An 18,228-nucleotide genomic window follows, 5' to 3' on the forward strand; every position below is an offset into this window, starting at 1 on the left:
GTAGTGGGAACTACGCATTTGGAGACTCTGAATAGGTATTTTGATGAGTTTAGACTAAAGATGAACCAAAGAATGAGAATATCAGGTGATCTAATTAAAAAGTATGAAGAGGATATCTGTTTCACAATAAAAGTGGATCACTACATAATGGAAGTAGTTGAGCCTATGGGCTATGAAGTGGTAAATGATATACTCACAGGGTATGCCTCTACCCTACTTGCTTCACCACTAGCTCTAAAGAAGATGAGGATTGGTACTTACTCTAAGAGGATCAAATCTATTGAAGTACTGAAGCAGAAAAAGAGTAAAGCAGTGCCATTGACATTGACACCGGTTACATCTACTGCCAGTCCTAGAGTGACCAAGAGGTCACCAGCCAAAAAGAAACCGGAGACTATTCTGCCAAAGGTATTCAAAAGGAAGAGAAAGACCAAGAATAATTCATCAGATTCAGAAGACACTGAACTAAAGGTAGAAATGAAGAAGACAAGGCAATCAAGCAAGAAGATGAAGTCCATCGGTAATGTACCAGCAACATCTACACTGGTAAATATACATGTTGCTTCTTACCAACATATGACACACTTTCAAAGAATTACGAAGAATGTTAAAAGGAAAGCACTTGATGATCTAAAGGATTATTTTGATGATCATAGGGATAGTGAAAAGGAAGACGTAGAGCTAGAGGTTATTAAATGTTTATGTGATAATGATCAGTCTCCGATTGACATTAAACCTGTTGTTCCTAGTTCTTTGTATAATTATTTGGATAATAAATGACGCATTGTCATTGAAAAGGAGCAAGAAATTAGGGAAGAAATCTTTTCCCAATATTTTCCTAATACCTCTAATTCAGAATTGTTTGAGATTATTAATCGGTACAAAGGCATCTTTTTCATGTGAAAAAGAAGACTTCAACTACTCAGTGGCAAAACCTTTGAAGTGGAAAAAGATACTCATCTATAGGTTAAAGTAGTTGTCAAAATGCAAAAAGTATCTGAAGCTAATCGTTTGGCTGAGCAAGAGCTTGACCTATCCATAGCCAAACTAGATGAAATCTTTGACAGTCTGGGTGAAAGAATAGCAGATCAAAATGAACCCACTGATGTTGATGCACTAGATGTTGAGGACACCACTCCAGAGATGGAGAAAGCTGAAAAGGAGAGAGTGGAGAAAGAAAAGGATGAGAAAGCGGCAAAAGAGAAACAAGAAAAAGAAAAACTAAAAAAAGAGAAATAGGAGAAAGAGAAACTGGTAAAAGAGAAAGCGGAGAAAGAAAAACAAGAGAAAGAGCAAGCGGATAAAGCGAGACAAGAGAAAGAGAGAATAGAGAAGCATAGAAGAAGAAGGAAGAGGAGAAGAAGAAAGAATATGAGAAGAAAAAGGAGGAAGAGGAGAAGAAGAAGGAAGATGAGAAGAAAAAGGAAGGAAGAGAAGAAGAGGAGAAGAAAAGACAAGAGGAGTTCAAGGAAAAGGAAGGAGGACAGACTCCTAAGGCAACCAAAGATCAAGCCAAGTAGGTTGATCCCACTGGTCCCACTGATTTGACTCTTGCCTGTCTTACTCAATCGGTTGATGAAAATGAGATAATGAGGAGCATTCAACTAGCATAGGTCAGATTGGAAGAACATGATGTCATTCATTTTGCTGTTGACACTCTTTCCAATTTAATTACTAGTACTAACCTTCCGAGTATCGATTCCTCACTGGCCAAGTTAAAACTTCTTTGCACAGTGGTAGATGATCAAGTGCAATCTTTAGAAGATGTTGCCCAGGTTTCTATAGAGAAGAAGCTTGAAAAATCTCTAAAAGCTTCATTAGTAAATAAAATTTATCTAGATAGAGCAAAACTACTTAAGCAAAAGGATGATATAAGTTTAGCTATGGGTGAAGGAGACCTACTCTTGAGAAAACTCTACCAACCTCACCTATTTTGTGAAGATGCTATGCAACAGAAGAGTCAACTCCAATCAGAGTTAAAGAATTATATTGGCAACTTCAAATTGCCATATGATTCATTCACAAGGTATGGATAGTCTGTTCACACTCACCAGTGCCAGATAGAAAAGATTGAATCAGAGATCTGCAAGCGGCCTCAAGATCTGCAGGAGTTGCAGTTGCTTCTATTACCAAGATTGCAGGTTCTTCAGAAGTGCTTCCTGAACTTGGAAGCTATTACTATAACACAAGAGATGAGTACTATCGATGCAATGGAAGAATTAGCCTTCTAGATGAAGACGAAGAGTGAAATTGCTGCCTCACTTCTTGATTCACGGTCTTCAGAAATGAAGAATTTTCTAAAAAACTTTAAATATCTTTTTGAGAAGATTTACTCTTTATTGTCATAAACATATATTTTGTTTTATGCAATATCACTGTGATAAATTTTGGTGAAACATGGAGTGTTTGCATTACTTTGTCATTGTTGGCAAAGGGGGAGTAGTATTAAAAATTTCATGCACATACTTGTAATTTTGGCAAAGGGAGTAGTGTATATTCTTAGGGGGAGAAATTTTTATTATGGCATCTATTTTTGTTTTGTAGGCACTTAGATGTCAAAATTTTCCTAAGTGTTGCCATCAATGCCAAAGGGGGAGATTGTTGGTATTTTGATAATGTCTAAGTTGTGATTGTCATTGATGGACACACACTTATTTTATGTATGAGTTATTCTCCACTAGTAATATGTGTTGTATTGTTCACACCAGTATTATATGCCATTGTATGTATAGTCTTTATTTGTTGAAAACTATCGATGTTTTGAAGAAGAAGATTACCAGTCATAGCGGTATGAAGACCTCAAGTGGAACAAAGACCCCTAGCGATAGTTAATCTTTTGATCGAACTGTTATGTTCTAGTTTTCCAGTCTTATTCATTAAACTGGTAATTGGTATACTGTGCCAAATTGGTATAATTGTAAAGTGTGATGAGTTATCATCCATCGACACTTTAGTGGTGTTTCTGTGTCGTGTTACCAAATATGTCTAGATGCACTATACCTAGGAAATTGTAGTCTAATCTTACTGGACCAACATGAAATCAGATTCCTATATGAGGACATCATGTCTAGGGTTTTGAAGGTTTGATGTGTGTGAGTATTGTAGAACAAATTAGGTTTGTGCAAAATAGGTATCTCACTACAAAGCTTGTGAGTGCAAAGGATAGAAGACTGAAGTAATGTTGTAATGCATTAATGGAAAACTGTCAATGATCTAATCAAGCATTTTGTGCTATTTTCTAGATCATTCACTTGTTGATTACTAATCTCTTCGACAAGTCTAAAACCCTTAACCGAGTAGGCCCAACCAAGCCTATTGTAAATCCTCTAACAAGGTGGTTCACAGTCGTGGATCTGAAATTATTTAACAAGGTAGTCTTTAACATGACTTATCTCCTAACAGAGATCTAGATTCCTAACAGGATCTATTTTGGTGAAGAACATTGTAAGGCCTTAACTGGTTTGACCTTAATTGGTCTGGTTACTATTCTACAAATAGTTGACTTGTGAGTTTTACTCACCATGGTTTTTCCCATTTGGGTTTCCACGTCAAAATATCTTGTGTTATGGTGATTGTGCTTCTGTGGGTGAATGCTCTATTTTCTATTTGGCTTATTTATGTTTTAACCAGTTTGTTATTTAAACTACTACACCGGTCTACCAGAAAATTGTTTAAGTGTTTGGTTAAGTTCTTAGGCATACTAATTCACCCCCCCTCTTATTATTCATCATAACACACAAAATTATACGTGGAAAACCTCAAAGAGGAAAAACCATGGTGGGATTTGTGACCCATAATATCAATCCACTAGCCATATGAAGAGATATTACAAAATATAGGGGCCTGCACTTGCAGGAAGGCTTACAACCTAGAGAAAACTACTCAATCACAAAAGGAGCCTCACTGACTACATACAAATCTAGACTACAATCTAGATTAATGATTGAACTACAAAGATAGCATCTTCTATGCCTAAATATAGTTTCGGTTAAGCTTCGTCTGTTCTGGTTTGAAACCCTAAACCCTTTACTAGAATAACCCTTTACAAAAATATCCTCACATACATAATATCTCTCATATATTTCACATCTCCTTCATTATTTCCTTCCAAAAACATATTTCAAAATGATCTAACCAATTGACCTATATACCCTTTACAATTCATCATGTCTTATATCGGCTTACAAAGATAATTACAATATGAATATACATGTTGAATCAATAACATAAATAAATTAATATCAAAAATAATTGCTGATGCCGGATCCAAAAGATGTTGGCCTCCAATACTCATAACCTGATTCTAAACCATGTCAACTTGCATTGGTGGTAACCAAAGAATTCCTTCCAACCTATCGGTGTCGGTGAAGTGTCTGTGAAGTGCCTGTTGGTACTCAACTGAACCAAAATATGAAGACGAAATAAGTTTCCATGTTGCCATCAATGACAACATATTGAAACCAACCAATTGAATGTCAATTTCCAACATCTTGAATCTGTAGCTCATTGTTTTCTCATACTTTGTCTTCATTTCCAACATTTAGTCTTAATTCAATTAATCAACTTACAAAAGAGGGTCAATTATATTCCAATCATAACCAACCTACTTAGTATTCAGTCCTTACATCTTTTAGGATTGGATCTAGTAGATTCAACCCCTCTTTTGAATGTAAAGTCCCCCTCAAGTGAAACTTGATCTTAGTGAATTTTCCCTTCGCACGTGGAGAATTGGCTAGAGCTCCCAATTTTCCACTTTACACTAATGCTTATGAGGTTTTTTTCTTAATAATAACACATACATGGTTTTGTTTCTATAATAACATGTATGGGTTATGTTCTTTAAATTTCACATATATTAGCATAGATATATTTATATATATTAGTTTTATATAAATTCACATACATATATTCATATATCTAGAAGTAATGTTATATGTTGGAATCAAGGAACACTGAGAGGTGGGGAGGTGAATCCGTGTTATGCAATCTTTAACTTTATTAAACTAAAATCTAAAAAAATTAATGCAAATGAATAAAAGAAAGATGCTTGAACATAATGTTGGTATTATGGATGTGTTGCATTGGTTTTGTCATTGATGTCAACACTTGTCAGCACTGAAGATCTTTGGTTATGTTCACCAACATGTTCAGTGACTTATGCATAGTCACTAGTATCTAATTCACCGACAAGTTATATTGTTCATTGGCACTGAGGATGATCTGTTATCATCTGGAGATTACTTGGTTTTGTCAAAGACATTGTTTGGACACTTAGTTTTGGTGATTTGGTTATTGGTCTAATCGAGTTTGCATATTTGTTGTTATCGGCAAATAGGTCTAGGTTATGGACTGACAAGCGTTATCTATTCCAGATCAGCATGACACATTATGGAGATGTTTTATTGATTGGTTATTATTGTAAATGCATTGAGCCGCCATGATGCATCACATATTTGTTGGCAATATTGCATTATAATAGACAATGAAAGATTGTTGGCATTTCAATAAGGATATTGAGAAGGTTGTTGATGATTATGGATATAACTGATTAAAGATGTTTTACTATCTTGATATTATTATTTTGTCATTGATGTCAAGAAATTGATTTTCTAATTCAGTATGATATTGCCATATCTTGAGAAGTATGATATGAAGATTATAAAGAAGTCGGTAAAAGACATGGGAAACAATGTGATGAATAAAGGGATGAATAAGGTATTCAATGGGCAACTACTACCGAGTTAGACAATGATGAGATCATGATGTTTTAGATTGTTTTAACATCATACATATGTTGTAAAATGTAAAGGTTAATACTATACTATGTTATCAGGCAAAGAACCTAGTCGGTAAACCCTAAGGTTATCACTATCGGTTAATGAAGGCTGAACGTCTACCGAGTGAAGTTTAGTATTCACCGAGTTGTTACCAAGTTGTAACCAAGCTATAACAAAATGTATTAAATGTTTGCATGCGGTATTTAATGAAAGAAGCTGATGAGCTGGAGCAGATCAATGATTGGTAAGCCGTGGAAGAAGTTTGTTAATGAATCTAAGGCAATGGAAAGTTGACATGAAGATCTACAACTCAGATTGAACTGCAATACCCTGGCACAAGTTCCAAGAATATTATGCAAGTTCCAAGGCAGGTAAAACATTTTCAGATTGAAAGATGCATTGAACCTGGACAAGTTTGAAGATCTTATGGCTATGATTGATCATGAGAAATGTGATCAAGGAGATTAAGTGGTTATCTAATTGTTTATAAATAGGAAACTATTGATAAACAATGTATGCGGGCAAGTGTATGCACAAGGATGCTACATAGTGATTACTGAGCATAGAAGCTTGAAGACATGTTGGAATAACAGAGTATAGAAGCCCAGTAGATAGACAAGATTAGTTCTATGTCTAGATTGTATTGAACAAATAAGAATCTGCTTTAGCATTTTAGATGTGAAGTTGCAGATAAATTTTTATTATTGTTATTTTGTGAAAGTGACAGAAAATCTCTTAACCAAGTGGACTTAACAGTCTTATATGTAAATCCTCTAGCAAGGTGACATTTTGATTGAGTGTTTGAAATCCTTTGACAAGGTCACTTCTAACAAAGCGAAGATCCTAATAGATCTAAGGGAAATCCCTTAACTGGGTCACATCTAACAATGTGTTTGTAATCTTCAACAGGATTACCTTTTAACTGAGCATACTCTAGAAGAGTATATTTCTTAGTGGGTCCGAAATCCCATAGTGGTTTTTCCCTATTTGGGTTTCCACGTTAAATCTAGTGTTATGAGGTTTATATTGTTCATATGCTTTTGAGTTTGCATGTTTGATAGTTTTGGTTATATGACTGATATATATGTTACCGAGGTTGAATCTGATGTTTTTATGGATGATTAAGTTTGTATGATTCACCCCCCACTCTCATCTTGTTGGCTATTGGATCTGTACTTATATTAAGTATCAGAACTATCAATTGGTATTAGAGCTTTGGACTCTGGAAGGAAAGTTTAAAGGCACTTGAGTTAAAGATCCAAAGATGTATAAGAGGGATGCACCGAAGCTGAACAAGTCAAGTTTCTCTACATGGCAGAAAAGGATGAAGCTACATCTATCAGGAGTTGGAGAATATACTGTATACTATTTGGAGAATGATTTTGTCACATCGAGCACCTATCCATTGACTATGGAAGAGATAAAGGCAAAGCAAGAACATATTCAAGCAATGATTGGAATAACATCTGCATTGACCGATTCAGAGTTTAATGATCTAGAAGGCTGCAATGATGCAAAGGCAATGTGGAATAAGCTCATATCAGTATATGGAGGAGATGAACATGTTCAAAGAGAAAAAGTAGATAGTTTAAGAGGACAACTTGAATCTTTGAGGATGAATAAAGGTGAGAACATAACTCAGTACAGTACAAGACTAAAGGAGATTGTCAATCAAATCAAAGGAGCAGGTGGAACTATTGAAGAAAAAGATATAACAAGTAAGTTGTTAAGAACCTTTCTACCAGCTTATGCAATCTAAGTCTCAATAATCAATGAATTGAGGTATGTACCTAATATGCTAGTTTCCTTGGATGCTACTATTGGTAAGCTACATGCATTTGAGTTAAGTAATTTTGATAACAGTGGATCTTCGGTAAATAAAGTTGAATCTACATTTAGTTCTTTTCATCTTGATGAATCTAATGATTACAATGACAGAAAGTATAAGTACTCTAAAGGAGATCACAATGGAGCAAGTGAAAGATTTTGAAAGAACATGGAAGAAGTACACAAGCTGTATGAAGAAATCAGAAAGCAAGAAGACTTTGAAGCACTATTGGCTAAAAGGTTACTGAGAGGCAAAGGTAAGTATAAAGGAAAACTACCTTTGAAATGTTTCAATTGTGATAAGATTGGACATATGGCTTCTAACTATCCTGATAAAGATTTTACTGAAAAGAGAGATTACTGAGATGACAAACAGAAAGATAACCATTACAGAGGACATTGAGACTTCAGAAGAAGAGATAGAAAGACATGCTTAATAGCTGATGAGGAATCTAACGATGATAAATCAGATGAGACTGATATAGAGGAAGTTGTTTATGTGGCTATCAAGGATGGATCAGATGAAGAAAGGTATGAAGAAAAAGCCCTAATATCTCACATAAACACTAATGATTCTTGGATTATAGATAGTGGACGCTCACATCATATGACAGGAGATAAACACAAGTTTGTTATGTTAGATTTGGTAATGATGCACTATGTCTGGTAAGAGGTAAAGGATCTATAACACTTCTGGATAATGCAAGATGCAATGATGTCTATTGGGTTGAAGGTTTGAAATACAATTTGTTGAGTGTAGCACAACTAAACAACATTGGTTACAGAATAGAATTTTAGAAAGGAATTGTCAAAGTTCATGATAAGAATGGAAAGTTAGCTGCTACCGAGACATAAACAAAAGGTAATACATTTCACCTTGACTCAACTCAGAATAAGTGTTTGCATGCAAAGATTGATGATACCTAGCTATGGCATAAGAGGTTTTGTCATGTAAATTTTGATAACCTGATCAAGATAAGTAAGAAGCACAGAGTAAGAGGTCTACCAAGTCTTGAAAAACCTAAGTATGCTATGTGTCGAGGATGCCAGATGGGTAAGATGACAAGATCAAGCTTTACAAGTAAGTCTTACACTTCTAAGGGAATTTTAGATCTAGTGCACACTGATCTTTGTGGTCCTATGAAAGTTCAAAATTATTATGGTGATAAATATTTCATATTATTTGTGGATGACTATTCAAGGATGATGTCAGTAATGTTTTTAAAAGAAAAATCAGAAGCTTTTCAAATGTTTAAATGGTACAAGGCAAGAGTTGAAAATGAAACAGGAAGACAACTGAAATGTCTTAGATCAGATAGAGGAGGAGAGTTCACATCTGATGAATTCAACTTATTTTACAATGATCATGGTATTGAAAAACAAGTCTCTGCACCGAGAACTCCATAGCAAAATGGAATAGCTGAAAGAAGAAATAGATCTATTGTGGATTGTGCTAGAACACTGATGATTGAGAAGAAGGTGCCACAAACATTTTGGAGAGAAGTAATAAGCACAACTGTTTACACCTTGAACCAAGTTCAATTGAAGAAAGGTACTTTGAAGACACCATATGAGATCTAGTATGATAAGATACCTAATGTTAGTTATTTTAAAATCTTTGGAAGTAGATGCTATGTTCATAAAGATGATAGAAATGGCAAGTTTGATCAGAAAAGTGAAGAAGGAACATTTCTAGGTTACTCTTCTAGAAGCAAAGCATTTAAATGTTTGATCAAATCATCTAACAAAATAGTAGAAAGTGCAAATGTGAAAATTGATGAATTTGCAAAAAGAAATGATGAAGGAAATTCCAAAGAACTAGAAGACTATGATGAATTTGTCTATGTGCAACCGAGAAGTCCTACCGAGAAAACTAATGAAGAAAATATCCAGTTACCGAGTGATGAAGAAGATCATACAGAGCCTCCCGAGCCTGTATTAGCCAAGTATGTCAGAAGACATCATGCACCAAGTCAGATTATAGGAGATAAGGATGATCCGATGATGACAAGGAACAAACTGAGATAGAACACATGTTTGATATCTGAATTTGAACCAAGAATAGTAAAAGAGGCATTTAACAGTGAAGATTGGGTAAATGCTATGACAGAAGAGATTGATCAAATCAAGAAGAATGACACATGGACACTAATCCCAAGATCGAAGGACAAAAATGTAATCGGTACAAAGTGGATTTTCAAAAACAAGCTAAATGAAAAAGGGGAGGTCATTCGAAACAAAGCAAGATTAGTTTGCAAAGGTTATGCACAAGAAGAAGAAATTGATTATGGTGAAACTTTTGCACCTGTTGCTAGACTTGAAGGAGTAAGAACATTGTTGGCCTATGCCACTTTCAAGAACTTCAAGGTATATCAAATGGATGTCAAATCTGCATTTCTGAAGAATTTTTCATTGAACAACCTAAAGGATTTGTTGAAGAAAATAATAAAGATTAGGTATGTAAGTTGAACAAAGCTTTATATGGTTTGAAACAAGCACCAAGAGCATGGTATGAAAGATTGCACTCTTATTTGATTAAGATTGGTTTTATAATGACAAATGAGAACAACATGTACATGAAGAATGATGAAAATGGAATACTGGTCTCAGCCATATTTGTTGATGATATTATATTTTGTGGAAATGACTATTTATGCAAGAACTTTGGAAATGAAATGAGCAAAGAATTTGAGATGTCATTAATCGGTGAGATAAAGTATTTTATAGGCTTACAGATACTGCAAATGAAGAATGAGATTTTCATTACTCAATCGAAGTACATAAAGGAAATCTTGAAGAAATTTGGAATGGATGATTCAAAACCAGTAAGTACTCCTATGACTACCAACTATAAATTATCAAAGAATGATGAATCTGCATCTGTTGATGAGACACTCTACCAATCCATGATTGGAAAACTACAATATGTTCACAGCAGACCAGATATAGCACATGCAGTAGGTATAGTTGCAAGATTCTCTGCAGAGCCTAAGGAAACACACATGATAGCAATCAAAAGAATTTTTAGATACTTGAAAGGCACATAGGATTATGGCTTAGTATATCAGAAAGAAAATAATTTTGATTTGCAAGTTTATACTAATGCTGATTGGGCAGACAACATTGATGATAGAAAAAGCACAAGTGGTGGAGCTTTCTTTTTAGGAGAAAGACTAGTGAGTTGGCTTAGCAAGAAACAAGGATGTGTTTCATAGTCAACAACAGAAGCTGAATACGTTGCTTCAGCATTGAATTGTACCAACATTGCATGGACCAAACAACTATTGGAAGGTATAAATGAGAAAGTTACCAAGCCAGTAACTATATTTTGTGACAATACTAGTGCCATTAATATTTCAAAAAATCCTGTTATGCACTCTAAGACAAAGCACATATCTATCAAATATCATTATCTTAGAGTAGAAGCTCAAGAGAAGAAAGTGGTGTTGGAATATGTTAGCACAAAGGAGCAAATAGCAGATATCTTCACCAAGCCACTACCAAAGGACACTTTTGAATATCTCAAAAGTGAGTTAGGGGTCCTATCCCTATCTTCTACTCACTGACTGAGTTCGGTGAAAGGATCAATCCGATGACTCTATTGAATATCTTTTGGGAGTTGATGCTGGAGGTATACACTTTAGAATGTTTTCTAAAAGTATACTAGAATTAATATTGAAATTACTACAGAGAATATTACAGGGAACAAGAATTGAAGACAAATGCTCTGATCGAGACTCAATTGATACACAATAGTAGGAAATCACGTCTTACAGAAACAAATTATGTTTTTAGTTCTTTTCTTTTTGACATTGTTGTCAAAGGGGGAGAACACCTATGAAAGGGGAAGAATACCTATGAAAGAAGAGAAGAGCAGACTATAGATTGGAAAGAAGACTGAGAAAACAATAGAAGTCTAATGTATGGGGGAGAACATTTCAGCATTTCAGAATCACACATCAATCCGAATCTATTAAGGTCAAATCAATTGGTTTTGCCATCAATGCCAAAGGGGGAGATTGTTGGAAATATTGCATTATAACAGACAATGAAAGATTGTTGGCATTTCAATAAGGATATTGAGAAGGTTGTTGATAATTATGGATATAACTGATTAAAGATGTTTTACTATCTTGATATTATTATTTTGTCATTGATGTCAAGAAATTGATTTTCTAATTCAGTATGATGTTGCCATATCTTGAGAAGTATGATATGAAGATTATAAAGAAGTCAGTAAAAGACACAGGAAAGAATATGATGAATAAAGGGATGAATAAGGTATTCAATGGGCAACTACTACCAAGTCAGACAATGATAAGATCATGATGTTTTAGATTTTTTTAACATCATACATATGTTGTAAAACGTAAAGGTTAATACTATACTATGTTATCAGGCAAAGAACCTAGTCGGTAAACCCTAAGGAACCTAGTCAATAAACCTTAAGGTTATCACTATCAGTTAATGAAGGCTGAATGTCTACCGCGTGAAGTTTAGTATTCACCGAGTTGTTACCGAGTTGTAACTGAGCTATAACAGAATGCATTAAATGTTTGCATGCGGTATTTAATGAAAGAAGCTGATGAGTTGGAGCGGATCAATGATTGGTAAGCTGTGGAAGAAGTTTGTTAATGAATCTAAGGCAATGGAAAGTCGACATGAAGATCTACAGCTCAGATTGAACGGCAATACCCTGGCACAAGTTCCAAGACTATTATGCAAGTTCCAAGGTGGGGTAAAATGTTTTCAGATCGAAAGATGCATTGAACCTGGACAAGTTTGAAGATCTGATGGCTATGATTGATCATGGGAAATGTGATCAAGGAGTTTAAGTAGTTAACTAATTGTTTAAAAATAGGAAACTGTTGATAAACAATATATGCGGGCAAGTGTATGCATAGGGATACTACATAGTGATTACCAAGCACAAAAGCTTGAAGACCTGTTGGAATAATAGAGTATAGAAGCCCAATATATAGACAAGATTAGTTCTATGTCTAGATTGTATTGAACAAATAAGAATCTGCTTTAGCATTTTAGATGTGAAGTTGCAGATAAATTTTTATTACTGTTATTTTGTGAAAGTGACAGAAAATATCTTAACTGAGTGGACTTAATAGTCTTATATGTAAATCCTCTAGCATGGTGACATTCCGATTGAGTATTTGAAATCCTTTGACAAGGTCACTTCTAACAAAGTGAAGATCCTAATAGATCTGAGGGAAATCCCTTAACTGGGTCACATCTAGCAATGTGTTTGTAATCTTTAACAAGATTAGCTTTTAACCGAGCATACTCTAGAAGAGTATATTTCTTAGTGGGTCCAAAATCCCACAGTGGTTTTTCCCTATTTGGGTTTCCACATTAAATCTGGTGTTATGAGGTTTATATTGTTCATATGCTTTTGAGTTTGCATGTTTGACAGTTTTGGTTATATGACTGATATATATGTTACTGAGGTTGAATCTAATGTTTTTATGGATGATTAAGTTTGTATGATTCACCCCCCCCTCTCATCTTGTTGGCTATTGGATCTGTACTTATATTAAGTATTTCTTAATCAGCCAACATACACATTTGATCTTAGGTTTCGGTATATATGTAAGATCTCATTTGTGAGATTATGTAAGAAGGTGTGGAAAAGGATTATAATAAGGTATATGCGAATATAAGCAGAGCTATATACGCAGACATCATTTGAAGATTCAAGGAAGGTATTAAGAAGACAATCAGAGCTTAATTGGTACTGAATCCAGCATATGAAGATACTATTTTGAGCAGTACATTATCATTGGATTTAACCATCCAATTGTAGTCAGTGTGACTCCTATTTTGTGATTGAGCAATGAGCTCTAGGCAGTTGGCCTTTTTGCATGTGTAGACCCCATTTGTACACACATACTATTTGCAGTAGTATCATTTGATTATGGGTCAGGTTTCCCACCATTATTTTTCCCCTTACAAGGTTTCCACATACAAATATCTGTATTATGTGTTGAAGATGTTATTTTTCTTTTTGTTTCATGCATTAATCTTTATTGGTACTATTAGTAACTGTTAAAGTGTCTATCGACATTAAGTTTGGTTAAGTTATATTTGGGTTGAAATTAATAGACAACTGATTCACCCCCCCCCTCCCCTCTCAGTTGCCTTCGGGTCCTAACAATTGGTATTAGAGCCAAGTCCTCTTTTTGCAGACGTTTAACAACTTGAGGAGATTCTATGGCAGCTAACTATTTCAGGAAGGAGAGTCTGAAGCTTGATGGAAATAACTATGGAATATGAAAGATCAGAATGGAGACACATCTGAATTGCATTGGAAGAGACATATGGGATGTTACAAAGAATGGCTATGTTGGTCCTACACAAAGTCAACCTAATCCACCAACCTTGGCTAAAGATCAGGAGAATGATTAAAAAGCAAGGGAAGCACTTTTGAGTGCATTGTCAGATTAGCAAATCATGGGATTATTAGACGGATCTACTACTAATGCTATTTGGGATAAATTGGAGACATTGAATGAAGGTGATACCACTATCAAAAATGCAAAACTGGAATGCTTCCGGTCAGGTATGAAAATCTGAAAATGGAAGAAGATGAAAGGATTTATGCTTTTATGGAAAGAGTTAATGAAATTGTTTTGGGTATACAATGTTGTGGAGGATCCTTAAATGAAGATGAAATTGTTTCTAAAGTTTTAAGAGAATTTCCACTGGCATACAAAATGAATGTAACTTCTATTAATGAATTGAGAACAATGTCTAATACATCAGTATCTAGAGATACTTTGGTTGGAAAACTTTCAGCTTTTGAACTTGAGAAATTTGGTCCTATTGCTATAATTAAGATAGATTTGGCTTTCAAAGATTCATCATCTACATCATCATCATCATCATCTAAAAAATATGATTGAGCACTCTATGCTAGAGAACTTGAAGAAATCAGAAGAGAGAATGAAGAAATTGAAGAACTTGAATCACTATTTGCAAGGAAAATGCCTAAAGGTCCAGTTGGAAGTAAGTATGAAGGTAAAGCACCATTTAAATGTTTTAACTGCAATAAAATTGGTCATATGGCATCTAGGTGTCTTGATAGACATGCAAGATTGAAAGAAGAAGCTAAAAGAACATATAAGCCTAACCCCGAATATCAAAGATACAAATTTAAGAAGAATAGTGACAAATCATGTTACTATGTTGATGAAGGAGTTACTGATGATTCTAATGAGAAACTAACAGACAATGGATGGGATTTTTTTGCAATAATAGAAGATCAGCTGACACCTAATGTTCAACTGGTAGAGTAGGCCCTGGCAGCTAAAATTGAAGAAAAGGTGAATGGATCAATGATTCCGGATGTTCACATCATATGACTAGTGATAAAAGTAAATTCTTAACCTTTCATGAATACAATGGAGGTCTATTAAGATTTGGGGATGATAAAGCTTGTTTGATTAGAGGAAAAGGCACTATATCTTTTGATGGTAAGCACAATACTAACATCATTTATTATGTTGAAGGTTTGAAGCATAATCTTTTGAGTGTTGGTCAATTAGTTGAAAAACGATTTCAGTTACAATTCAAGAATGGTAAATGCAAAATCATGAATAGAACTGGTTTGGAAATTGCAACCAGTAATTAGATTAGAGGTAATATCTTTCATTTGAATAACAATGAGAAGACATGCTTGATTGCACATATTGATGAAAGTTGGTTATGACATAAAAGAATTTGTCATGTAAATTTTGGTTGCATTATGAAAATCAGTACAACTAAGGCAGTAAGGGATTTACCTAATATTGTTAAACCTCACAATCCAATATGTAAGGAATGTCAATTTGGAAAGAAAGTTAACACAACTTTTAAGAGTATTCCAGAAAAATCCAATAATGTTCTTGACTTAATTCATACTAATTTATGTGGTCCAGTAAGAGCTAGAAGTTTACAAGGAGATAGATATTTTATGCTAATCATTGATGATTATTCTAGAATGTGTTGGGTTACTTTTCTCAGGGAGAAATCAGAAGATTATGGGAAATTCAAACTATTCAAGGTGATGGTAGAGAATGAAACCGGTAAGAAAATCAAATGTTTGAGATCAGATCAAGGAGGTGAATTCACATCTAAAGAATTTAATACATTTTGTGAAGTGAATGGAATCGGAAGACAATTATCAGCACCTCGGACACCCCAACAAAATGGAGATGTGGAAAGGAAGAACCAAACTATTTTAGATGCAACTAGAAGCATGATATTAGAAGCAAACCTACCTCATGTGTATTGGAGAGAAGCAGTCAATACATTTGTTTATACATTCAACAGAGTTCACATCAAAGGTGAAACCAGTAAGACCCCACATGAACTATGGTTTGGTAATACTCCTACTCTTAAATATTTCAGAATATTTGGAAGAAAAAGTTATATTAGGAGAGATGATTATATTGGCAAATTTAATCCTAGAAGTGATGAATGATTATTTCTTGGTTATTCATATAAGAGCAAGGCATATAGATGTTTTAACAAGAGATCATAGAAAATCATTGAGAGTGCAAATGTGAAGATTAATGAACAATTTAGAGGTAATTCAAGATCTATGGAATCTAAACTAAGAGTTGAGATAATCATAAATGAAACTACAATGAGTACACCAGTACAAAATGTTGATGCAGTCACACTAGAATCATCTGAGAATTCCAGAGTGACTGAAGAACAATAGCAAGTGAATACACCCAGGTATGTAAGATTGAATCATTTTGAAAGTAAGATAATTGGGAATAAGTATCAAGGTGTTATGACTAGAGAAAGACTGGCAAATGAAGAGGTATGTCTAATTTCTCAAATTGAACCAACAACTATTAATGAGGCATGTGAAGATAAACATTTGATTAAAGCTATGGAAGATGAATTAGAACAAATTAAAAAGAATAACACATGGACATTGGCTCCCCAGCCTAAAAACAAAAATGTAATTGGAACTAAATGGGTATTCAGAAATAAACTTAATGAAGATGGGAAGGTAATCAGAAACAAAGAAATATTAGTTTGTAAGGGATATTCATGGAAAGAAGGAATTGATTATAATGAAACCTTTGCACCGGTAGCTAGAATTGTGGCATTCAGATTATTCTTACCTTTTGCAGCACACAAGAACTATAAAGTATATCAAATAGATGTTAAATGTGCATTTTTGAATGGTGATCTTGAAGAGGAAGTTTACATTGAACAACCTGATGAATTTTCTTTGATAGATAATAAATATATTGTTTGCAGGTTAATGAAAGCTTTATATGGATTGAAGCAAGCTCCTCGAGATTGGTATGCTAGATTGGATAAATATATTTTGAAGCTTGGTTACACAAAAGGTAATGTTGACAACAATCTATATTACAAAGTGACTAATGATGACATCTTGGTTATTGAAGTTTTTGTTGATGATATTATTTTTGGAGGAAAAGAAGGATTGCGTAAAGAATTTTCTAATAAGATGCATGAAGAATTTTAAATGTCTATGATTGGGAAGATAAAATTCTTTTTAGGATTGTAGATTTCATAGACAGATAAAGGTATATTCATAAATCAATCAAAGTAGTTGAAAGAACTACTTAAGAAATTTTGTTTGGAAAACTCTAAACTGGTAAGTACTCCTATGACTACAACTGATAAACTATCATTGAAGAATGAATCAACACCTGTTAATCCAACAAGATATAAATCTATGATTGGAAGTTTACTGCATTTAGCACAAACAAGACCTGATATTATGAATGCAATATGTATTGTTTCAAGATTTTAGAGTAATCCTAAGGAAAATCATGAATGAATAGTAAAAAGGATTTTTCGGTACCTACAAGGCACAACAAATCTTGGTTTATGGTATCCTAAAGATGAAAATTTTGATTTACGTGCATACACAGATGCAAATTGGGTAGGAGATGTAGATGACAAAAAAAGAACCATCGGTGGAGCATTTTTTCTTGGTAGTAGACTGATTTCATGATTGAGCAAGAAACAAAGTTGTACATCACTATCAACAGTAGAATTAGAATATGTTGCAAGAACAACTAATTGCACACAGGTATTATGAATTAAGAAAATGTTGAGGACATAAAGGTAAAATGCAAAGAACCTATAATCATTTACTGTGATAATATGACAGCAATTGATATATCAAAGAATCTGGTATTTCTCTCTAAAACTAAACATGTTTCTATCAAATTCAATTTTTTGAAAGAAAATATTGAAGCAAAAGAAGTGAAACTGGTTTATGTGAATAATAAAGAGTAGATTGCAAATATCTTTACTAAGCCTTTACCTAAGGAAAATTTTGAATATCTAAGAGAGCAACTTGGAGTTATATCCTCACTGGTAGAAACTTAGACAATTGGAACATGGCATCAGACCAACGGAAATAACAGAGAAATATTTTTTTGACTTTGATGAAAGAGAGCTACTTCTTAGGGGGAGTAGTTGGATAGATTGAGTAATAAGTTCTATGAACTGATTGTATTTGGTTTTTCTATTTCTTTGGCATTTGATGTCAAAGGGGGAGAGATATCTATGGAAAACCACATTATCTTTTGGTGAGAGATTATTCATTGGGGGAGAGATTGTTACTCGAGCT

The 18,228-nt window shown here is 34.1% G+C and overlaps 1 protein-coding gene across 1 annotated transcript in view; it reads left to right on the forward strand.

Annotated features, from left to right (window-relative positions):
* The first annotated feature begins 984 nt into the window (after positions 1-984).
* The window catches only part of LOC131857525 (uncharacterized), a 107,051-nt gene continuing 89,807 nt past the window's right edge, over positions 985-18,228 (forward strand). The window contains exon 1 of the mRNA XM_059210187.1: positions 985-1,167. Coding sequence (XP_059066170.1) covers positions 985-1,167 — 183 coding nt within the window. The remainder of the gene's footprint in view (positions 1,168-18,228) is intronic.

The sequence above is a fragment of the Cryptomeria japonica genome, chromosome 8 (assembly GCF_030272615.1).
Source record: "Cryptomeria japonica chromosome 8, Sugi_1.0, whole genome shotgun sequence".
NCBI classification, from domain to species: Eukaryota; Viridiplantae; Streptophyta; class Pinopsida; order Cupressales; family Cupressaceae; genus Cryptomeria; species Cryptomeria japonica.